The sequence below is a fragment of the Bos mutus genome, chromosome 7, assembly GCF_027580195.1.
Source record: "Bos mutus isolate GX-2022 chromosome 7, NWIPB_WYAK_1.1, whole genome shotgun sequence".
Lineage (NCBI taxonomy): Eukaryota > Metazoa > Chordata > Mammalia > Artiodactyla > Bovidae > Bos > Bos mutus.
Window position 1 is genome coordinate 87,464,479 of NC_091623.1, and position 24,900 is coordinate 87,489,378.

Below are 24,900 nucleotides of genomic sequence, written 5' to 3' on the forward strand. Positions count from 1 at the left end.
AGCCTGGAACATCAGCTGAATTCTGTTGTATGGATTTTTGGTCATAAGGGGAATTACAGATGTCTGGAGTGCAGTAAGACCTGTGTCTTGGTACTGTACTCCCATCTGTCTATTCATCTGCTCACCACACAGCCTGCACATTATTATGTGCAGAGGGAGTACTAGTTCTGTCTTCAGAGACCAAGATGCATGAGAGATCCCACCTACCAGGAACTCAGTCTTTACAAAATTTAGAATCATTAGAGAGTCTTTCAAAAACCACAGTCTCTGGGCTCCCACCCAGGAGAACTGGATTAGAAGCCCTGTGGCTGGGGCACTGACATTGCTGTTTTTTACAAAGTAGCCAGGTGGTTCCTTTGTGCAGCTAAGTAGGAGAACTTAGTTTCTTCCAGAGAGGTACACTGCATTTGGTTTTGATCTATTTGGTCTACAAATGCCGTGCATCCTCGGAGAACTGCAGTTCCTGCCCTCAGTGGTTTACAGTGAAGGGGTTATAGCCTTGATCCCAAAAACCATCCCAGAGATTCTCAACAGGGAATGATTTTGTCTCTACGCCTTCCCCCAGGGATTTTAGAGACCATGTCTTGGAGACTTTTTGGTTGACACGACTTGCGAGGAGGATGCTACTGGCACCTAGTAGACAGAGGCCAGGGATGTTGCTAAGTATCCTGAGATACACAAGACAGGGCCCATGGTGAAGAATCATGTGGCCCCAAATGTCAATAGTGCTGAGGTTGGGAAAAACTGGTTTTGTCCTATGGATAGGTTCTGCTTGTAAGAACAACATGGCATATAGTTTCTATTAGCTAACATTATGTACTGTGTTCTAAGTATATTAAGTTCAGTTCAGTCACTCAGTCATGTCTAACTCTGTGACCCCATGGACCGTAGCACACCAGGCTTCCCTGTCCATCACCAACTCCCGGAGTTTGCTCAAACTCAAGTCCATTGAGTCAGTGATGCCATCCAGCCATCTTATCCTTTGTTGTCCCCTTCTCCTCTGGCCTTCAATCTTCCCCAACATCAGGGTCTTTTCCGATGAGTCAGTTCTTTGCATCAGGTGGCCAAAGTATTGGAGTTTTAGCTTCAATATCAGTCCTTCCAATGAATATTCAGAACTGATTTCCTTTAGGATTGACTGGTTTGTTCTCCTTGCAGTCCAAGAGACTCTCAAGAGTCTTCTCCAACACCACAGTTCAAAAGCATCAATTCTTCGGTGCTCAGCTTTCTTTATAGTCCAACTCTCACATCCATACATGACTACTGGAAAAACCATAGTTTTGACTAAGTGGAGCTTTGTTGACAAAGTAATGTCTTTGCTTTTTAATATGCTGTCTAGATTGTCATAGCTTTTCTTCCAAGCAAGCATCTTTTAATTTCATGGCTGCAGTCACCATCTGCAGTGATTTTGGAGCCCCCCCAAATAAAGCTATATTGGTAAACATAGATTATTATTTAATAGGTACTGTTATTTGTTCCCATTGTATAGAATAGAAAACTGAGCCCGGAGATGAAATATCTAAAGCCACCTGTTTGGTAAATGAAGGACTTGGGATTTGTGGTCCCACATATGTGGTCAGGTTTCCAGCCACAACAGTAAGCTGCTGCCCAACAGCACTTATTTTTCTTCTCTTGAGAGTTTTTCCAGGAAGAAAAGGGGTACACATACTTGCATTAGTCCTTCTTAAGGTTGCTGCTTGAGAAAAACAAAACTGCTTTTCCAAGGCCAAAGATAGCCCCTCTGAGCCAAGAGATGAATGGACGCTGGTCATTTTTGTGCTGTGTGACCAGGCTAGGACCTCCAAAGTGCTGAGAAGAATCCCCAGAGAGGACACTGATTGATGTTTTCTATACCAGTGGATTCCAATAGCGTTTGACAGCTCCTGGGCATCCTGCAGCACAGTCTGGGGTGGTGTCTGACCAGCCAGACTGTGTTTGTGACAGTTCTGGTCTTCTTAACTCTGAGCATCTGTTCGCAATGATGCCTCAGCAGGAAAACACAGCGGGAGAAAGTCTGCTCAGAGCATTTGAGTGTCTGATTGGCCTCTCAGACGTCCTTTAGAAAACCCTGGTGTCCGCACATTCCCTGTGCTCTCTGCAGACGGAGGAAATGACTCTGAACCTCAGTAGAGGTCAGCTGCCCTCTCTGGTGTCCCTGCCGGTGGTCACCACACTAGGGGAAGGGGTTTCAGTCAGTTGTGCATCTGCTGCTGGGCCTCATGGTTTCTCCCAGCACAGATTTAGACCAGGAGGCTCTTGAGGGTTGGAGGAGCATCCGCCTTATCCACAGGGCTCCTGCCAGCCAGCTGATTAAGTACCTTTGAGTTACTAATGCCACATATTTAGTAAGTGGAGGATGTGAGCAGGTACACTCCTGGCCACTATAAATTGCTACGCAACAGTTTCTGTCATCTTCTCATGGGAGTTTTTCCAGGTGGAATAATGGGCCCACGTACGGCAGAACTGTAAAATGTGCACAAGATGGTGAATTTTTGAAGAAAGAAGCAAAAGGGACTTCTGGTGTTGTTAGAGGCCCTGGCCCAGATTTAGACAGGGCAGTGATGTGGGTGGGATGTTCCCCACCATGCCTCTCCCCTCTGAGCTTGTTCCTCCCACCTTGGCATTCCCTGAGGGAACCTGTGTGCTGTGCCCTGTGGGCACATTTTGTGTACTTCTGGGCTCCATGTCCATGAAAGAATCTTGAGGTTCACAGCAGGGAATTGAGGTTCGTGGAGGACATTGACTTCGTATATTTCCATTTTTTTGTAGAGATTTTTCATTTTTTTTTTTAAGAACACAGGCTATTGCCAAATAATGTATAATCTCTAATGTTGGCTGAACTGTTGGCTCTGTTGTTCAGCTCTCTCTCCCATCACCTACAGAATTTTTCCCAAACTTTTCTTAAGACACTTTTTTTCAATGTGGACCATTTTTTTCAGTCTTTATTGAATTTGTTACAGTATTACTTCTGTTTTATGTTTTTTGGTTTTTTGGCTACAAGGCATATGAGATCTTAGCTGCTTGAGCAGGGATTGAACCCACACCCTCTGCACTGGAAGACCACTGGACTACCAGAGAATTCCCTTCCCAAACCTTAAAATTTTTTTTTTTTTTTCAGGCTGCCTTCTACTTCAGAGGGTGATTCTGCTTCCTAATATTTACAGAGATGAAGATGCTCTTCATATGAATTTCCTCAAATTTTTTCCTGTTGGTAGTCTTTAGTGCTATTTACCAAATAGCTCCTTTATTTTTCTCCTTTCAAATGCATGACAGGAATATTCAATGCTTTCTGGCCCTGCTTACGGCAGGGAGGGTTATGTGACTAATTGCTGTCTCTGAGTTGTAAGCAGAAGCACCATATGTCCCTTCCAGGTGGAAGTGTTTAATTGCTGATATGAGACCCTCCAGGGCTGGATTTCCCTTTGGCAGGGTGGAAATATTTGAGGTGGTGGCTATTCTATCATTTTCGGTTCCTGAATGAATTCCTCTGAATTCTGTTGCAAGATGGAAGTAGGATGAGCGATTATTGTTGTCGCTGTTCAGTCACTCAGTCGTGTCTGACTCTTTGCGATCCCATGGCCTGCAGCAATCCAGGCTTCCCTGTCCTTCACCAACTCCCGGAGCTTGCTCAAACTCATGTCCATCGAGTCAGTGATGCCATCCAACCATCTCATCCTCTGTCACTTCCTTCTCCTCCTGCCTTCAATCTTTCCTAGCATCAGGGTCTTTTCCAATGAGTTAGTTCTTTGCATCAGGTGGCCAAAGTATTGGAGTTTCAGCTTCAGCATCAGTCCTTCCAATGAATATTCAGGGTTGATTTCCTTTAGGATTGACTGGTTTGATCTCCTTGCTGTCCAGTGATGAGCGATAAATAAATTTTTTTTTCTGGTTAACAGCCCATATAGCTTTGGTTTTGCTTGTTAACACAGCGTAACTTCACCTGCCTTGATTAATAGTCTGTCCCTTTTGCTTAACAATTACGTGGCATCCACACCTACCCTTTTTGCCTTCCAGCATTTCTCAGAGGCTTTCTGTCCTAATCTTTACAACCACCTTGATTAATATCCTCAAATGGATTCCTGTTATTCCTAAAAAAGGAACAAAAACAAAATCCTTTTGCCTGGTCTACAAGCCTCTGTCTGGTCTGATTCCTGTCTGCCTCTCTAGACTCACCCCACTCCCCATTCTTCCTCATGCCTCTGAGTCTGCCACATTCACCACATTTTATATGCTGTATTTCTTCTCACCACTGGGCCTTTGTGCATGCTCTGAACAGCTTTGAACATGTTTTTTTTCTGCCAGAAATACCCTCCCCACCTCTGGTTAACTTTTGTCATGAGTTCCTCCAAGAAGTCTTTATTGACTTCCCCAGTTAGGTTGTATCTGTCTTTGCTGCTAAGTCACTTCAGTTATGTCCGACTCTGTGTGACCCCAGAGACGGCAGCCCACCAGGCTCCCCCATCCCTAGGATTCTCCAGGCAATAACACTGGAGTGGGTTGCCATTTCCTTCTCCAATGCATGAAAGTGCAAAGTGAAACTGAAGTCGCTCAGTCGTGTCCGACCCTCAGTGACCCCATGGACTGAAGCCTTCCAGGCTCCTCCGTCCATGGGATTTTCCAGGCAAGAGTACTGGAGTGGGGTGCCATTGCCTTCTCCGGTATCTGTCTTTAGAAGTTGTAAAGTCATGTTTGTGTTTTGTAACACTATTTCAGTTGGAATATTACAATTTTTTGGTGTGATGTTTTGAGTAATACTGGAGAAGGAAGAGGCAACTCACTCCAGTATTCTTGCCTGGAGAATCCTGTGGACAGAGGAGCCTGGTGGGCTGCTGTCCATGGGTCGCACAGAGTCGGACACGACTGAAGCGACTTAGCATGCATGTCTTCCTCACAATGGTTAGCCTCATGTCAATTCCAGTCACTATAACACGTCCTCAGTGATTAGCACAGCATGCTTTATAGTCACTCAGTGCAAACTTGTTGACTGCATGAATGAGGACATACCATCATACCGTCTAGTTCGGTAACCACTGGCCACAATTGCCTATTGAAATTTTAATTAATGAATGAAAAATTAAGAATTCTGTTTCATAATTACATTAACCACATTTCAAGCTAAGTAGCTATATGTAGTAGTGGCTGCCATATTAGACAGCAGGAAACATTTCCATCATCATAGAAAATTCTATAGGATAGTGCTGGCAGGATAAGGCCCAAGGGCTTGTGCATGGCATGTAATACCCTTGAGGATCTGCTTCTGACAAGCTTTCCAGTTTGTTTCTTTCCCACAGTACTATAGCCTCAGTCACATCCTCCTATAAACATGTTTCTTTCCTAAATGTGCCACTCTTTCTTAGGTGTCTGTGGCTTTTCAGCTTTCACCTCTCTCTACCTAAATTGCCATCCCATCCCATCCAGCACCTCTCATCCTTTAAGCCCCACTTCAAGTATGTCCACTTCTGGGAAACTTCTTCATATGTCCAGACTGAGCTGGTCAGTGCTTCCTCTGACCCCCATGCCACCTCCTTCTTAATCCTGTGTACCTTGCTCAGACAGGATGGTGGTCCTTTGTTCACACATCTCTATCCATTGCTGCCGTGTACCCCTCAAGGGAAAGGCTTGGGGGCTTCTCAGTCTCTCCAGTGCTGGACTCAGAGCTGGTAATGTGGTAGACATCAGAAACGCTAGTGAAATGATGTGAGCCAGTGGATGCAGGTCACAGGGGGTATTATTTCCTTAGTATAACATGCTGAGTGAAGCAAAAGGGAACAGTGTTACTAAGTGGGGCTAGTGAGGGTTCTACCTGCAGTCTTCTCCATCTTCCATGGTCCTATTCTAGGTCTTTATTTTATGTGATACTAGATTTCTGGGCTAAGACTCACCCAGGAGCTTGGCAGAGTCTGGCGGGGGGATACCTCTGAAATTCTGGGATCTGGAAGCTCAGCTGAGTGGAGCTACTTCTAGAGGAGAGTGGGTGGGTCTCATAAGTTGGAAGGACCATGATTACATCCTTCAAATCAAGCCTTGTGTCAAGAGGCTAGAACTGAAGGCCACCTGGAAGTCCGAAAAAGGTGACTGCTCTGAACTGTACTTTGTTCAGCTAGCTGAGTACAGAAGCTGTTGCTTTTATGGTCATAGCATATCTATCTGTACCTTACCCACTGCACTGATAGCTCCTTAAGGGCAAGATTGTGTCTTTCTTTCCTCAGGGTCCTTGGCAGGCTAATCAGCGACTATAGGGCTCATAGACTGGGGCTAAAACAACCTGTCCGGTTAAATGAGCCACCCTTATTGGTGATATTGCCTAATAATAGACATGCTTTCTGCAATGACACTAATATAATTTTGGACAAAATATTCATTTGTTTCTTTTTTTTTTTTTTTAGCAGTCTTTTGCTTAATTATGTCCAAGGGGGCCTGCATCTCTCCTACAGGTGGAGTTAAGGTCTCTCTTCTGCATAGTAGGACATTCTGGGTCTCTTGTCTCACTGTCCATGGGCACTTTGAGCTGGGAAGGCCCATGCCTACAAAGTTCTTAGAGTGAATGGAGATTTACCTGATCCTCATCAAGGCAGACCTGAAGTCAGGAAGAAAGAAGAGATGACACAGGGGGAAGAAAGGAAAACAGCATCCCTGTAAGACTAGAAATGAAGTGATAAAGAGGAGAGATGGGTGGGGGATGCGAGTGAAGGGCCCAGATGTGAGTCTTCAGTTGGACATGTTAAAAGGAGCACTAAGGATTGTGTCTCAGTCTCTTTGACCAGTCACTCAGCAGTGACTATGTGCCAGACAATGGGCTTTCTTTACGGATGTAGCCTGGGCCCAACTGAACCTGAATGGATTCAGAGACTGATTAGGTCCTTCCAGTTGGTGAGGCTCAAAGTCCCTAAGCATTTATTTAGAGTTGCTCTGCAAGGGGAGAGGAGAGTCTTTAAGAAGGACATTTATGCATAGTTCCCGGGGGACAAAGATAGAAATGGAGGAGACAGCCAGATCGACTGTGGGGGAGAAGATGAAGGCCTGTATGTATACTGTATATGTATACTGCATAACCTAAGTGACCCCATTAATGAGTGGTTGGACAGTGATTAACCTATAAGGGTACCCTTACCCACTTCTCCAACACTGCCTTTCTAACACAGTGGGGATGCTGAGTCCCCTTATTAAGGCAGAAGTCATGGAGAACAACCATATCCTCACAAGGCCTTTTGGTCTTTGGGAGAGGAGTTGTAGGCTATAGGGATGATGTCCTTCCCCAGGGGGACATTTCTAGCATTCTAGAAGATAGAATGGGCTTCCCTAGTGGTTCAGACGGTAAAGCATCTGCCTGCAATGCTGGAGACCTGGGTTCGATCCCTGGGTTGGGAAGATCTCCTGGAGAAGGAAATGACAACCCACTCCAGTACTCTTGCCTGGAAAATCTCATGGACAGAGGAAACTTGTAGGCTACTGTCCATGGGGTCACAAAGAGTTGGGGAGATAACAAAGGATAAGCTAGAGGGTGTTTCTGGGGATAAAAGAACCCCTCCAGTTCCAAAGAAGGGGGAGCATTGCTGATTGACAACAATGATGCTTCCTTGAGGAGCTTCCTTGAGGAGACCTTTTCAGTTTACAGAGCATTTCCTCTCATATCAGTTCCATAGAAAATCCTGTGAAGCAAAAGCTTATACACCTATTTTTTGGAAGGGGCCCAAAGAGCTTCAAGGACTTATCCAAGACCGTGTGGCCATTAAATGTAAGAATCATGCTAGAAATCTCCTGACACTCTCTTCATCCTTTTTTCCTTTGTATCATGGTGGGATAATTGTCTTTATCTCATGGAGGCTGATGTTATGGCCGAGGTAGCCAGAGGACCAGATATTAGGGTGATGCCTGAGGAGAGGCTAACATTCAGATGAAGGATGTAATCTGAGGTGCAGTACCAGCCACAGAGCAGCACCCATTCCACTCAGATTTATGCATTTCATAAATATTGAGGCTGTTACATGGAAAACCAGTCTTACCAGATGGTCCATGAGAAAGAGAGTATTGTGGTCCAGTAATACATATTGCACTCTTCTTCATTTAGAGTAGCAGTGCATGATCAATGCTCTATAATGTCTTTAAGCAAAGAAATCTCTTTGACTCTATGTAACTCAAGGTCTCTAAATTGAATGTATAGTTGTTTTTTTTTTTTTTTTAGGTCAGACCTATTAGCAGCTCATGGAACTGCCAAGAATAACTAGTTTGTTTTAATCACTGAATTAATGGTTTGATTTTATATATCGCAAGTCCTAGGACTTTTTTTTATGGTTTTATATTCTAGCCTGAAGACTCATATATATGTCAGGTGTAAATAGGCCTTGGTGCTGGTCGTTTCATAATTCAAAGACCCAGGGTTAGACTGTGCCCATGCAAGCATGCTAAAGTTCATAAATTAAAAATGAAATCTCATTACAATATTAATAAGATTTTAAAATATTAGGTATTTTTGCTGGTAGTTCACGATAGAATAAATGTCAAGGAAAACTCTGAGTCAGTCAATGTAGCACGATGGCATCTGTGATTTGAGAGAATTTACCTATTGGAGATTTTTGAAGGGAGCAAGGTTGACATTTTATGCAGGTCATTTATTGTCTTCCTGCCTATGGATTGCAGTAGACTCTTGACATTCATGATAGGTATTTCTTGAGACCTCTATGACTCTCCTAATATCGCTAGAATAAATAATTTCCCTCACAAAACCTTTTTATTCTGACCAAAACTGTCACGTTTACAGTGTTTCACTTTTTCTTCTCACTCATCGCCAGGGCCATTTTGTCCTTGATAGCTGACAATGAGGAGGAACATTATAGGCTCTGAAGTGGTGGCCATACTCTGGACTAGCTGAAGGATTCACCCTCAGTGACTGGTTTGCTAAGAGATTTGAATCTATGTTTCAGAAATATGGTGAATGCTTGAATTTCCTGGGCTTCTGGGATTGTTTGTGAAGAGCCCAAACTGTGAACGTTAATGTACACATATCAAGCATCTTCTTTTCTTTGGGGTGTCAAATATATCTTCCCCTTTCACTCTGTGCTAGAAGACAGGATAATACCACGGCTTGGGGAAGAAAGGAAATGCCAGAAACTCAAGCCTGTTATCACCATAACAAGCAGTCTACAGCAGGGTGTCTCTGAACTCCAAGACCGTGAATATCTCAGCACCTTCAGGAAATGCTTGCTTGCTGTACTTTGGTGAACAGTCTCAGCGAGCTCTTGAGATAAGCTAAAATGTGAGTCCCCCTGCACTTGGTCAGTAGGGTTGTACATACTTGAAACTACAACCTGACTCCTCCCCTCCCATAGCTCTATGCTTTTGAATATTTATCGAAGGCTACCTTTCCTATGGTTTATCAATTTTATCTTCAGGACTTACAGTGTTTGAAAAAAGATATTTTTTCCTAGAATTTTTGATTATTATTAAAATTAAAAGGACAGGAAGATTTTTATCACACTTGGAGGCTCTCTCTAGATGAATACCACATACTGTTGTTGAAGAATGGTTCACCCCACACAAATTAAGATAAGCAGACAAGAAGAAAAATGCCAAGAAGCCAATCTGGGGGTATTGGGAATACCCCCAGTAGTCACCCTGTAAATAGATGGGAAAAAACAACCCTTGAAGACTGATCAACCATTTTGCTTCTTTGGAAAGCACAGTTGGTACTAAAGCACATGGATCTTTGGAGCTCTGTGGTTTTCATCAGGATGAATGATGTCATCTAACATAAGAGCAGATTCTACAAAATCCAGAATACATCCAGAGTGGAACTATAATTGAGTCTTGCTCCTTAGGACCTCAGTCTGACCAGCCACTGTGGGTGTGAGGGCTCCTGGGTGCCAGTGGCCATTAAAGACACCTTGAGGTTGGTTGAGGAGGTAGGACTTACTCTTTTGGAAGTCTAATCATGCTTCCTATTAAAGCCTTTCATAAGCCTTGAGAGTGAACTTCCTCTAAGCCACCCAGAACCATGGATCCCACAAAGCCTCTGCACGAAGACATTTTCTACACAAGTCCTCAGGCACACAGAGAAAGCTCAATAAGTGCTGTTGAAAGAACTGAGGGGTATGTTTTTTCATGAAAACTTGGGAATTGGCCTGCTAGCTGATGGCAGCATTCACTGTGACCTGGTCCTCGCCAGTAGTTTGGAGGCTGAAAATCCCCTCTTTTATTCTCCAGGCTCGAAGCCTGTTCATAGAATGATTATCATCATCTCTCTCTCCTGATGGGCTGGGGGTGAAGGCGGGAGCTCTGAGCAGTCCTGTAAGGCTGGAGGTTCCCCTGTCTAGAGGTGGGTCGGGTAATTGCTATTGTCACCATCCTCTTGTGGGAACAAAATATGTGTGAGCACAAAGGTCGGCCAGCAACCCTGGAGGTAGGAAGGCCAGGAGAGGTGGGGAAGCTTACCTTCTTGACTTCGTACTTAATGGCGAGTTTGATCCGGCTCAGACTCGGACGGTGGTGGTCGGACCAGACTTGGAAGTTCACATCACCATTTAAAATCGCTTCCACCTCTTCTGTGTCTCGGCATAGGTCCAGCACGCCCACCACAAAATCCTTGCATTGCATAGATAACTTCCTGTAATCGTTCTAACAGAATAAAGAGAAATCAGGGGTGTGTCACACCGAACCCCACAGATGGGCTTGCCTAGCTCAGCAGTGTTGTTCAGCAACTGTCCACCAAGTGTGAGCTTAATAGAGCACTCTGGAACCAGGGAATGCGCTGGAACCAGAAGGCAGGGCTGTTTCTCTTGCTACAGTAGTCTAGAGGACATCTTCTCTAAGCCAGGATTTGTCAGGCTGTGTTCCATGGCCACCTGCATCAGAGTACCTTGGGTGTGCTAGAACTGTGATTCCCAGGCCCCACTGCAGACTTACAGACTCAGAATTCCTGGGGATGAGACCCAGGAAGCTGTCTTTAACCTGTCTTTTAATCTTAAAAGGTTAACCTTTTAACCTTGTTCTCTGAGTGATTCTGATGCCTGCCAAAGCCCACCCTGGGCTCTTTGAAAGCAGCAATTCCCCTTGCCTGCTCTGAGCGGGGAGTCATAAGGAGATGTACTTTTAAGGCTGATGGGAATATCACTTCACTCACTTACCACCAATCTGTGGTGGTAACTGTTCTACGCAGGAAGTTTGCTGGAAAGATATGGCTGATAGACTAAATTTGGAGGGAAAAAAAATGTACACAGATGTGCTTTCTTTTAATGTGCTGGAAAATCTGCTTATAAATTTAAAAATCAAATGTAATTTAAATCTAACAGTATCCTTTCCTTAGCACAGATCCTTTTGTACAGCAAATCATGGCATATTAAATTACTCGCCTGTTGAATAATCATTTTCAGACCTTGACCTCTTTTTTGTTGTTGTTTAATGAATTGCCTCTGGGTTTCTCTCTTCTCCCGAGGCACACCTTTCTGAATTATCTTGAAAGGCTGACTGCCTTTCCTTGTGACGTGCCGATTTCTCTCTCTCCTTAAAACACACTGCTTCAGTTCCAGATAATGATCCAAAATGTTGGACAGAAGAATGTTTCATGTCACCCTCAAACTACTCCTCCCCAAAAATATTTTCCCCTATAGGGTTTCTTATTGGTTTCTTAGTTGAAATGAGTCTATTTGAAAGCAGCACAGAGCCAAATGTCACTTTCAGTGTTAATCAATGTCAAAAGCCCAGAGAGTGATAAATAGTAGTTGGTAAACAGGAGTGCAGTTTTGTTTTTCCAGAACCCGGATTCCTCAGCAAATAGATGGGAGCATGGCAAACTGTAGAAACGCCACCATTTTTCTAAATTAATGATTTGTTTCTCCTTGCAGCAGTGCTGCATCAAAATGTCCTTTTGTGTTAAAGAAGCAAGTGACTGATAGCTAAGAAAAGGACAAGCATCAAGAAAATGTGTTCCTACAAGAGCGGCTGCTCTTCATTTTTATATATAATTTAGGGATAACGGTGTTTGGGAAATGCTGGGTAGAAAGATGACTGCTCCAGCAGACTGTCACGGGCGACTGAGACTGTGCTGTCTCAGAGCCTCTGTGCATTTCTGGGTTCAGTGCAGTTCAGGATGGAAGGTACCATTAGAGACTTGGAAGGTACCATTAGAGACTTTCACTTCCCTGGGCTCTTCTATTAACTGGGCCATAAGAAACAGGGAGAAACAGCAGGGGAGCCAAAACAGTTAGTTTGCTTTTTGCCTTCTATATTAGACAGTCTGGAAGGCAGCGCACCTGGTGCCTGCATGTGGGTGGAAGAGACGAAACCAGCCTGGCAGGAAGATGGAGATGACATGGGTGTGGATAGCTGCAGTCACGCCAGGTGCAGCCTCCCACAGAGAGTGAGAGCCATGGGCGCACATCTGGGGAATTATGATGATTATGAAAGGTGGGATAGTCCTGAGCTCAGTGAGCCTTTCAGCCACACTTTTTACCTTTAGTTGGAGAGATGCGACATACTCCCAAGACTTCACAGGTGCCCTTTTAAGTAATTCCATATCCCGGCATACTGAAGTCTGCCAGGTCCACTGGGTGACAGGTGTTCTACCTGTATCACCTTACTCAGTCCTTACAAAATACACATGTTAGAAGGACTGTCAGCATTTCCAACTCATGAGTGAGGAAACCGAGACTCAGAGAGATAAATTAACAGGCTAAACCCACTTTTCCTTATACTGGACACTCATCTTTCTGATTACTTTCTCACTTTCCTCGAAGATTTTACCTCCTGTCTCACTGTCACTCACCCAACTGCTGCTGTTCTTGGTGGTTTCAGTATCCAAGAAGATGTCCCTCCCATTACCCTGCCCTCGTATTTCCATGATAACGTTTTCTTTAGTCATGTTATTCTCAGTGCCAACTCAGCCATTCATTCTCTTAGTTATTCCCAATAACTGAAGCTCCTCCCTGACCCCAACTTTAGGTCTCCTTCTCTCTGACCACCACCTCCTATATGTCCAGCTTTCTCCATCTGGAACCCCAATTCTAGTAATCCTATGATTTCACCAAACCTACAAGCCATGGACCATACCATGTTTTCACTGGTTTTCAGCCCTGTCAGGTCCCTGTCTCCCCCCTCGCAGAGCTTCCGTTTTGCGGGCAATCTTTATTATCATCCTTGCACCCATCAGTTCTCTTGCCCTGCTCTTGTTTTGTTCTCATTGCTGGCTTAAAGCCTGACTTTGGTTGAGTCTGACTCTCTGCTGCACTGCCCCCGCCTGTGCTCAGTGAATGTGGCTGGAGAGCACACCCCTGCACTGTAAGCTCACCCCCTCCAACCTCAGGTAGTCCTCAGTGCTCCCATCGCAAGCAAGCATTTCAGGCCTCTCTTGCCCTGCTGTCCAGCCTCCTCCCCCTCCTAGTTTCCATTAACTTGGAGAATAGAACTCATCAGGAGAGAAGCTCCACATGCTCACATCGTCCCCATCACTTGCTGTCATACATCTGTGCTTGTGGACTCTCTTCCCTCTTCTTACTCTGGGTGGACTGCCCCTGCTTCTGTCTAAGGCCAGCTCCTCCTCCTGATATCAGTCCCTTGTACTGCTCTCCATTTCTCTTTCCTGCATTGTTAATCTCTCCCTTCCTCTGTTGGCTTAGTATGCAAACGTGTTGCTGTTTTCTTGTCTTAATAAGAAACTCCTCTTGACTCTACTTCCCTCGCCAATTCCTACTCTAGTTTTCTGTTCCATTTTGTAGAAAAACTCATTAGACTTGTGTACACTCACAGTTGCCCTCCTTACATATTTCTTACCCTGTTCTTCCTACCCTGTTCAGCAAAACTTTCACACTCTATCCATTGCTTCCACTGAGACTGTTCTTGTCAAGGTCACACATGGCTTTCATGTTGCTAAATCCAGTGGTTGGTTCTCAGTCCTCATCTTGCAGAACCTGTTAGGTGCTTTGACATAGCTGATCACGTCCTCTTCCTTAATATACATTCTTCACTTGGCTTCCAGCATAACATACTGTTCTGTGGTTTTTCTTCCTGAATGAGTACTTTTTGCATCTTTGTTGGTTAATTCTCATGTCCCTGATGTCTTAGTTTTAGAATGTCCTATAGATGTGCCCAGTCCTTTGAATTCTCCTGTCTTTTTACGCTCATTGCCTTAGTGATCCTATCTAAGATCATTAGATACTATCTATATGCTGATGACTTAAATTTTATATCTTTAGCTCAGCCTTCTCTCCTGAACTTGAGTCATATATCCAATTGCCATCTGGTATTTCCACATGAATGCCAAATAGGCATTTCAGAGTCAATAAAACTAAATCTGGACCTAGTCTTCTCTGCCTTACTAATATTTCCTGACCTATCAGTTGTCAAGGACAAAAAAATCTTGAATTTATCCTTGGTTCCTCCCTTCCTCTTAAACCTGACATACAATTTAGAAGCAGATCCCACCAGCAATACCTTCTAAATATATATTGATCTAAACCATCAGTTTTTGCTTAGACTAACCAAGAGGCTCTTAACTGACCTCCTTAATGTCCTGGTCTTCTATGGTCTATTTTCCATACATCAGTCAGAAAGATATTTAGAAAAGGCAGTCAGTTCATGGCACTGGTCTGCTCAAACCCTCCCATGGCTCTCCATCCCCTCAAAGTAAAAGCAGGCTTATTATACTGTCCTGTAGGGACATATGTTGCCTATCCTCTCCATTCATTCACTGATTTGCTGTGGTTCTCTGTCTCCCTCAGTCTATTCCAGCCACCCGACCCCCGCTGTTCTTCAAACACACTTGACATGGACTAGACCTTTGTACTGGCTATTCTCTTCTTGTAATGGTCTCTCCCCAGGTATCTACATGAACAGATTTCTCAACTTCTTCAGGTCTTTGCTCAAATGTCACTTTCTCAGAAGACTTCCTTGAGTAGCTTTTAAAAACATCGTGACTCTTTTCCATTTGCATTCACCTTTCCTTTTTTCTTTGTTTTCTTCACAATACTTATGACTATATGACATCTATACATATTATTTATTATATTTATTGTCCATATATTTCATTGGAATATAAGCTTATTGAGGGCAGGAATCTTTGCTGTTTTGTTCACAGATATATCATTAGTTCAGTTCAGTTCAATTTAGTCGCTCAGTCATGTCCGACTCTTTGCGACTCCATGAATCGCAGCACGCCAGGCCTCCCTGTCCATCACCAACTCCCAGAGTTCACTCAGACTCACGTCCATCGAGTCAGTGATGCCATCCAGCCATCTCATCCTCTGTTGTCCCCTTCTCCTCCTGCCCCCAATCCCTCCCAGCATCAGAGTCTTTTCCAATGAGTCAACTCTTCGCATGAGGTGGCCAAAGTACTGGAGTTTCAGCTTTAGCATCATTCCTTCCAAAGCAATCCCAGGGCTGATCTCCTTCAGAATGGACCGGTTGGATCTCCTTGCAGTCCAAGGGACTCTCAAGAGTCTTCTCCAATACCACACTTCAAAAGCATCAATTCTTTGGCACTCAGCCTTCTTCACAGTCCAATTCTCACATCTATACATGACCACAGGAAAAACCATAGCCTTGACTAGACGGACCTTTGTTGGCAAAGTAATGTCTCTGCTTTTGAATATGCTATCTAGGTTGGACATAACTTTCCTTCCAAGCAGTAAGCGTCTTTTAATTTCATGGCTGCAGTCACCATCTGCAGTGATTTTGGAGCCCAAAAAATAAAGTCTGACACTGTTTCCACTGTTTCCCCATCTATTTCCCATGAAGTGATGGGACCGGATGCCATGGTCTTCGTTTTCTGAATGTTGAGCTTTAAGCCAACTTTTTCACTCTCCACTTTCACTTTCATCAAGAGGCTTTTTAGTTCCTCTTCACTTTCTGCCATAAGGGTGGTGTCATCTGCATATCTGAGGTTATTGATATTTCTCCCGGCAATCTTGATTCTAGCTTGTGTTTCTTCCAGTCCAGCATTTCTCATGATGTACTCTGCATATACGTTAAATAAGCAGGGTGACAGTATACAGTCTTGACATACTCCTTTTCCTATTTGGAACCAGTTTGTTGTTCCATGTCCAGTTCTAACTGTTGCTTCCTGACCTGCATACAGATTTCTCAAGAGGCAGGTCAGGTGGTCTGGTATTCCCATCTCTTTCAGAATTTTCCACAGTTTATTGTGATCCACACGGTCAAAGGCTTTAGCATAGTCAATAAAGCAAAAATAGATGTTTAGACCATTTCCTGGAACATAACAGGCACTGAGTAAATGCTTGTTGAGTCTGTCGGAGCAGTGTACTTGTCTAAGGTGACATAGCGATGTAAGTGGTAGAGCCAAGATTCAAGACAGATCAGTCTGACCCCAATCCTGTCCTCTTCCCTCTCACCATATTGCCTCTTGGTGGGCAGCATGTTCCCTTCTGCTTAGCACACTAAAACTAGAGGCTTAATTGGGGCTGACACTCAATTAATTTGGAGAAATAAAGGATGAGCTGGGATATGGATATCTGAATACTCAACAGATTCTGTAGTGTACTAGATGAGTGCACAGGTTTTGAAGTCAGAAAGGCCTGGAGTTTGAATTTCTTTTTCTTTTTTTTTTTTTTTACTACTTGTCAGTTGTGGGAAATACAACAAGCCATATAACTCTTCTGTATCTCAGTTTTTAATCTGTAATACCATACATATCATTTAATGATTGGGGAAAGCAATACCAAAACAATGTAAAATGCTTAGTATAGTTAACAGTAAATAACACAAATAACAAAATAAATAAAAATTTAGAATAAAAATAAAGCCTGTAAATGGCAATTTTAATGAATTAACACCTTAATTTGACCATCGATTTCAAACTCTTGACCTGTTGCTTTTTTATGGTTTTTAATTACTGGATTGGGAGCAAGACTGGCTTATGGAGTGGTGAACACAAAATGTTTGAGAAATCTTTGATTCTTCTTCTCTCACTCATATATAAGCCATACATTAAAAAGATACTCTGAATTTCTTAACTTCTTTTCATCTCTGGTGATTATACCAACCCTTCCCAGGGATAGTATCACCACCATGGCTTACCAAATGAGGTATCTTTTTTTGTACCCATAAAGCTTTTTCTCATTTTGTACAACTTATATTTGGCTTCTCTAGGAGTAATACAGTGAACCAACTAAGTGACCCTTGGTGTCAGAGTCAGATGGAAATTCTCTCTAGTCTTGTCAGTGTTGATGATATCCAAAAGCCAGCAGTGTAGGTTATATCAGTGTAGACATTGCCATCTGTTTCAGTGAAATGCTGTATGCACATCTTCATTACTTAATCTCCTGCTAGGGCATACTCAGGTCTGTTCTTAAAGAAAGAAACAAGAGACAGCCATTCCTAGCTCGTGGATGGGCGTTAGCACAACAGTCAGTTTGTCCAGGTTCAATGTTTTGAAGCTGCTACAAGTGCAGTGTTTCTTGGGACCATGAGCTGTAGCTGTGCTGGGCATGGGACGAGAGGCCCTGGAGTCCTGCCTTTTCCAGAATGTCATATAAGTGGAGTCATACAGTATGTAATCTTTAGAGACTGGCTACTTTCACTCAGTGTAATTCCTTTGAGATTCATCCATAGTGTTGTGTGTATTAATAGTTCATTTCTTTTTACTTCAGATCTACTGCATGCATGTATCAGTTTGTTTATCTGTTCACTCATTGAAGGAGTTGGTTGTTCACATTTTTGGCAGTTATGAATGAAGCTTCTATAAATATTAATGTAGAGGTTCTTATATGAAGATAAAATGTTAGTTCTTCAGGGTAAATATATAGGTGTGGAATTGCTGAGTATATGATAACTATACATTTAACTTCATTGTTGTTATTGTTCAGTCGCTAAGTAGTGCCCTACTGTTTGTGACCCTCATGGACACACCACACTCCTCTGTCCACCATCCCCTGGAGTTTGCTGAAATTCATGTCCATTGAGTTGATGATGTTATCTAACCATCTCTCCTCTGCCGCCACCTTCTCCTTTTGCCTATCTTTCCAATCATCAGGGTCTTTTCCAATGAGTCAGCTCTTTGCATCAGGTGGCCAAAGTATTTTAGCTTCAACTTCAGCAACAGTCCTTGCAGTGAATATTCAGGGTTGATTTCCTTTAGGATTGACTGGTTTGATCTCCTTGCTGTCCAAGGGACTCTCAAGAGTCTTCTCTAATACCACAGTTCAAAAGCATCAATTCTTCGGGGCTCAGCCTTCTTTATTGTCCAACTCTCACATCCGTACACATCTAATGGAAAAGTCATAGCTTTGACTACATGGACCTTTGTTGGCAAAGTGATGTCTTTGCTTTTTAATATGCTTTTTAATTTGATTTTTAATATGCTTTTTAATATGTTTAGGTTAGTCATAGCTTTCCTTCTAGGAGCAAATGTCTTTTAATGTCATGGCTGCAGTTAGTGTTCACAGTGATTTTGGAGCCCAAGAAAATAAAATCTGTCACTGTTTCCATTTTTTCCCCTTCTATTTGCCATGAAGTGATAGGACTAGATGCCATGATCTTAGTTTTTTGGATGTTGAGTTTAAAAGGCAGCTTTTTCACTCTCCTCTCTCATCCTCATCAAGAGGCTCTTTAGTTCCTCTTCACTTTCTGCCATTAGAGTGGCATCATCTGAATATATGAGGTTGTTGGTATTTCTCCTGGCAACCCTGATTCCAGCTTGTGATCCACCCCACCCTGCATTTCACATGATGTACTCTGCATATAAGTTAAACAAGCAGGGTGACAGTATACAGCCTTGTCATACTCCTTTCCCAATTTTGAACCAGTTCATTGTTCCATGTCCAGTTGTTCCTGTTGTTTCTTGACCCGCATATAGGTTTCTCAGGAGACAGGAAAGGTGGTCTGATATTCCCATCTCTTTCATAATTTTTCAGTTTGTTGTGATCCACATGGTCAAAGACTTGAGCATAGTCAATGACACAGAAATAGATATTTTTTCTGGAATTCCTTTGCTTTCTCTATGATCCAATGAATGTTGGCAGTTTAATCTCCAGTTCCTTTGCTTTTTCCCAACCTGAACCTTCTACATCTGGAGGTTTTATATTTAGGTCTAGGAGCCATTTTGTATTAACTTTTACATAAGGTATAAAGCATAGCTCAAGGTTCCTTTTATTGGATCTTCATTTGTTCCAGCCTCATTTGTTGAAATATTATTCTTACTCCATGATATTGATTTGTATAGCTGTCAAAAATTGTTAACCACATTTGTTTGGGTTTAATTCTGTGCTTTATTTTCTGTTTCTTTGATCTCTTTATCTGTTTTTCACTAATACCAACTATCTTTGTTTCTGTAGCTTTATATTAAGTCTTAAGATGAGGTACTTTGAATCCTCCAACTTTGCCATTCTTTTTCATATTTGTTTTTGAATAAGCTTGCTCATGTCTTTAAGAAATTCAGCTATGAATTTTATTGGAATTATGTTAAATCTATAGATAGTTTGGGGAGAACTGACATCCTAATTGTGTTGAATCTTCCAAACCATGACCATGGTATATCTCTCCATTATTTAGGTCTTCTTTGATTTCTTGCATTAGTGTTTTATAACTTACAGCCTGTAGAGTCCACATATGTTTTGTAAGACTTATGTATAAGTATTTCAATTTTTTAGCTATTGGAAATATTTTAAAAATGATGTCTACTCACTCATTATTGTATATAGAAATATAATTCATTTTTATGTGTTAACCTTATATCCTATGACCTGGCTGAAGTCACTTACTCATGCTTTGTATAGCCTTTGGAATTATCTACATAGACAAGGATGTTGTTTGCAAATATGGATTATTTACTCTTGAACCCGTAGCTTAGATGTATTTATTAATATGACAAATAAGATGGTCAGTTAGATGCTCTTAAACTGGTTTGAAGATTTACAAGTTTTCTTTCTAGGAACAAAATTTTGCCAGCAAGTTTTTTTCAGCTTTCAACCCAAAATTACTGGTTCAGAGTGTTTTATTTGGTCAATGTACTGAACAGATTTTAGAGAATTTATCTGCCATTATTTTTTGTGTTCTGCTCAACAGAGATATTAATAGAGATTCTTTGATTTTTTTTTTATTGGCCCAGAATTTTTTTCTATTCCCTTTGGCCCAAACTCACTTATTATTGAGATGAATCTCTGGCTTTAACATAGAGAAGGACAAACCAAAATGATGTAATATGGTATTCTGATACCTTGAATTTTGGGTGCTGAAGCTATTGTTTTGACAACACAAATTTTAGGAAATTATTATTTTGTTTGACTTTGGTTAAAAACACCAACTCTCAAACTTTTTCAGAGTTATGGAAAAACTTAAATCAGGGGACAGAGAGAAGCTCATTATTCTGATAGGTCAAAAGTTAAATGAATCTCTCAGATTGATGCTGTGGAGACATGCACACCATACAGGATAATCAACACTCATTCCCCCATGGAGACCTTAGAAATTAGATTAAAAAAGAGTGTGGGTCTTGAATCCATGGCCCTCTCTCTTCCTGTCAGAGACCCAGTTATGAGGAAGGAGTGTTTATTGAGAGCTCCAACCGGAATGCAAATGGAGATAAATCAACATGTTCATGCTGTAAACCTGGGAGGTTTTCTTCTTTTGATATTTAGGCTGAGTTTTTAAGATATAATTACAGTAAAAGGTTCCTAAACATTTTAGTATTTCATTAAATGATCACCTTATAAAATTGGTAGTATTATTTTCCCCACATATAATAAGAGGAGGATAGAGAGTTGATCATTGGATATAGCAACTTGGAGGCCATTGGTCTCCTTGATGGGAGCAGTTTTGAGTGAAGGGTATAATAGGTGAGGATCAAGGAAGGGAAAGAGAGAGATTTGAAGACTTCTATCTATATTACTGGGGCTTCCCTGGTAGCTCAGCTAGTAAAGAATCCACCTGCAGTGCAGGAGACCCCGGTTTGATTCCTGGGTCAGGAAGATCCCATGGAGAAGGGATAGGCTACCCACTCCAGTATTCTTGGGCTTCCCTGGTGGCTCAGATAGTAAAGTATCTGCCTGCAGTGTGGGAGACCTGGGTTTGATCCCTGGGTTGGGAAGATCCCCTGGAGGAAGGCATGGCAACCCACACCAGCATTCTTGCCTGGAGAATCCCCAGGGACAGAGGAGCCAGGAGGGCTACAGTTCATGTGATGGCAAAGAGTTGGCTGTGACTGAGCGACTAAGCACATCCACACACACACCCACCCACACACACACACCCACACACACCTATATTATCATAGACAGCCCTTTTGAGGAGTTTTGTTACACAGGAGGGCACAGAAAGTAGCTGGTGTGAGAAGTAGCTGGAGTGAGAAGTGGGGTAAAAACAGAAGCTTCCTCTTTCCTCTCACTGTTCTTCCCTTCCTGTCTGCTTGAAATCCTCCTTTCCTCCCTTCTTTCCCTCCTTCTCTTTATGGGAGAAACCACAATATTTTGTAGGTTGATGGGAATTTTCCAGTAGATAATTATGTTGATCATTACATATGATACCAGTATGCTGCTGCTGCTAAGTCGCTTCAGTCGTGTCCGACTCTGTGCAACCTCATAGACAGCAGCCCACCAAGCTTCCCCGTCCCTGGGATTCTCCAGGCAAGAACACTGGAGTGGGTTGCCATTTCCTTCTCCAATGCATGAAAGTGAAAAGTGAAAGTGAAGTAGCTCAGTCATGTCAGACTCTTAGCGACCCCATGGACTGCAGTCCACCAGGCTCCTCCATCCATGGGATTTTCCAGGCAAGAGTACTGGAGTGGGTTGCCGTTGCCTTCTCCGTGATATCAGTATATCATTATATGAATCCTATAATTCAACAGCATATATGACAGAAGATTGGGTGTAGCATATAAATAGAGGAATGAACTTGAATCACATACGTCTTATCTGTAGTGGGAGGGAATGTCAGATATGTGGGTGAGGATACTAGTAGATGGATGCATTGGTGTTGGGCTCTGTAGACATTTTCTTTGTATTGTTTCAAATTTTTTTTTCTAGTGAGATAGGAAGAAAAATTACCAACTGAGAGTAAGAATTGGGGAGAAGGTGCTGGAAGCTTGAGGGGAGGAGGTCTGAAATAGACTTTAGGTCAATTAAAGAGTGAATAGATTAGGGAGACAGGATATTATTGCTAAAGAACAGTAAAAGCCCATTTGAGAGTCATGTTTAGAAATTGAAAATGAGACCAGCTAGGGATGTGAAAATGAGACCAGCTAGGGCTGCGCAGGCACAGGAGGGCCTAGAGGAGCTATCCCACATTGAAACTCAAGAAGAGTGGCGGTGAGGAGATACCCCTCGTCCAAGGTAAGGAGCAGCGGCTGTGCTTTGCTGGAGCAGCCGTGAAGAGATACCTCACGCCCAAGGTAAGAGAAATGCAAGTAAGATGATAGGTGTTGCAAGAGGGCATCAGAGGGCAAACACACTGAAACCATACTCACAGAAAAGTAGTCAATCTAATCACACTAGGACCACAGCCTTGTCTAACTCAATGAAACTAAGCCATGCCCGTGGGGCAACCCAAGATGGGCGGGTCATGGTGGAGATATCTGACAGAATGTGGTCCACTGGAGAAGGGAATGGCAAACCACTTCAGTATTCTTGCCTTGAGAACCCCATGAACTATATGAAAAGGCAAAATGATAGGATACTGAAAGAGGAACTCCCCAGGTCAGTAGGTGCCCAATATGCTACTGGAGATCAGTGGAGAAATAACTCCAGAAAGAATGAAGGGATGGAGCCAAAGCAAAAACAATACCCAGCTGTCGATGTGACTGGTGATAGAAGCAAGGTCCGATGCTATAAAGAGCAATATTGCATAGGAACCTGGAATGTCAGGCCCATGAATCAAGGCAAATTGGAAGTGGTCACACAAGAGATGGCAAGAGTGAATGTCGACATTCTAGGAATCAGTGAACTAAAATGGACTGGAATGGGTGAATTTAACTCAGATGACCATTATATCTACTACTGCGGGCAGGAATCCCTCAGAAGAAATGGAGTAGCCATCATGGTCAACAAAAGAGTCCGAATGCAGTACTTGGATGCAATCTCAAAAACGACAGAATGATCTCTGTTCAAAGGCAAACCATTCAATATCACAGTAATCCAAGTTTATGCCCCAACCAGTAACGCTGAAGAAGCTGAAGTTGAATGGTTCTATGAAGACCTACAAGACCTTTTAGAGCGAACACCCAAAAAAGATGTCCTTTTCATTATAGGGGATTGGAATACAAAAGTAGGAAGTCAAGAAACACCTGGAGTAACAGGCAAATTTGGCCTTGGAATACGGAATGAAGCAGGGCAAAGACTATAATAGAGTTTTGCCAAGAAAATGCACTGGTCATAGCAAACACCCTCTTCCAACAACACAAGAGAAGATTCTACACATGGACATCACCAGATGGTCAACACTGAAATCAGATTGATTATATTCTTTGCAGCCAAAGATGGAGAAGCTCTATACAGTCAACAAAAACAAGACCAGGAGCTGACTGTGGCTCAGACCATGAACTCCTTATTGCCAAATTCAGACTGAAATTGAAGAAAGTAGGGAAAACCACTAGACCATTCAGGTATGACCTAAATCAAATCCCTTATGATTATACAGTAGAAGTGAGAAATAGATTTAAGGGCCTAGATCTGATAGACTGCCTGATGAACTATGGAATGATGTTCGTGACATTGTACAGGAGACAGGGATCAAGATCATCCCCGTGGAAAAGAAATGCAAAAAAGCAAAATGGCTGTCTGGGGAGGCCTTACAAATAGCTATGAAAAGAAGAGAAGCGAAAAGGAGAAAAGGAAAGATATAAGCATCTGAATGCAGAGTTCCAAAGAATAGCAAGAAGAGATAAGAAAGCCTTCCCCAGTGATCAATGCAAAGAAATAGAGGAAAACAACAGAATGGGAAAGACTAGAGATCTCTTCAAGAAAATTAGAGATACCAAGGGAAAATTTCTTGCAAAGATGGGCTCAATAAAGTACAGAAACGGTATGGAACTAACAGAAGCAGAAGATATTAAGAAGAGGTGGCAAGAATACACAGAAGAACTGTACAAAAAAGATCTTCACGACCCAGATAATCATGATGGTGTGATCACTGACCTAGAGCCAGACATCCTGGAATGTGAAGTCAAGTGGGCCTTAGAAAGCATCACTACGAACAAAGCTAGTGGAGGTGATGGAATTCCAGTTGAGATATTCGAATCCTGAAAGATGATGCTGTGAAAGTGCTGCACTCAATATGCCAGCAAATTTGGAAAACTCAGCAGTGGCCACAGGACTGGAAAAGGTCAGTTTTCATTCCAACCCCAAAGAAAGGCAATGCAAAAGAATGCTCAAACTACCACACAATTGCACTCATCTCACACGCTAGTAAAGTAATGCTCAAAATTCTCCAAGCCAGGCTTCAGCAATATGTGAACCGTGAACTTCTTGTTGTTCAGGCTGGTTTTAGAAAAGGCAGAGGAACCAGAGACCAAATTGCCAACATCTGCTGGATCATCGAAAAAGCAAGAGAGTTCCAGAAAAACATCTATTTCTGCTTTATTGACTATGCCAAAGCCTTTGACTGTGTGGATCACAATAAACTCTGGAAAATTCTGAAAGAGATGGGAATACGAGACCACCTGACCTGCCTCTTGAGAAACCTGTATGCAGGTCAGAAAGCAACAGTTAGAACTGGACATGGAACAACAGACTGGTTCCAAATCGGAAAAGGAGTACATCAAGGCTGTATATTGTCACCCTGCTTATTTAACTTCTATGCAGAGTACATCATGAGAAGTGCTGGGCTGGAAGAAGCACAAGCTGGAATCAAGATTGCCAGGAGAAATATCCATAACCTCAGATATGCAGATGACACCACCCTTATGGCAGAAAGTGAAGAGGAACTCAAAAGCCTCTTGATGAAGGTGAAAGAGGAGAGTGAAAAAGT

General features: G+C 42.6%; 1 protein-coding gene across 1 annotated transcript in view; it reads right to left on the reverse strand.

The window, feature by feature from the left end:
• The window catches only part of TRPC7 (transient receptor potential cation channel subfamily C member 7), a 142,917-nt gene that overhangs the window by 89,916 nt on the left and 28,101 nt on the right, over window positions 1-24,900 (reverse strand). The window contains exon 3 of the mRNA XM_070374748.1: window positions 10,429-10,611. Coding sequence (XP_070230849.1) covers window positions 10,429-10,611 — 183 coding nt within the window. The remainder of the gene's footprint in view (window positions 1-10,428; window positions 10,612-24,900) is intronic.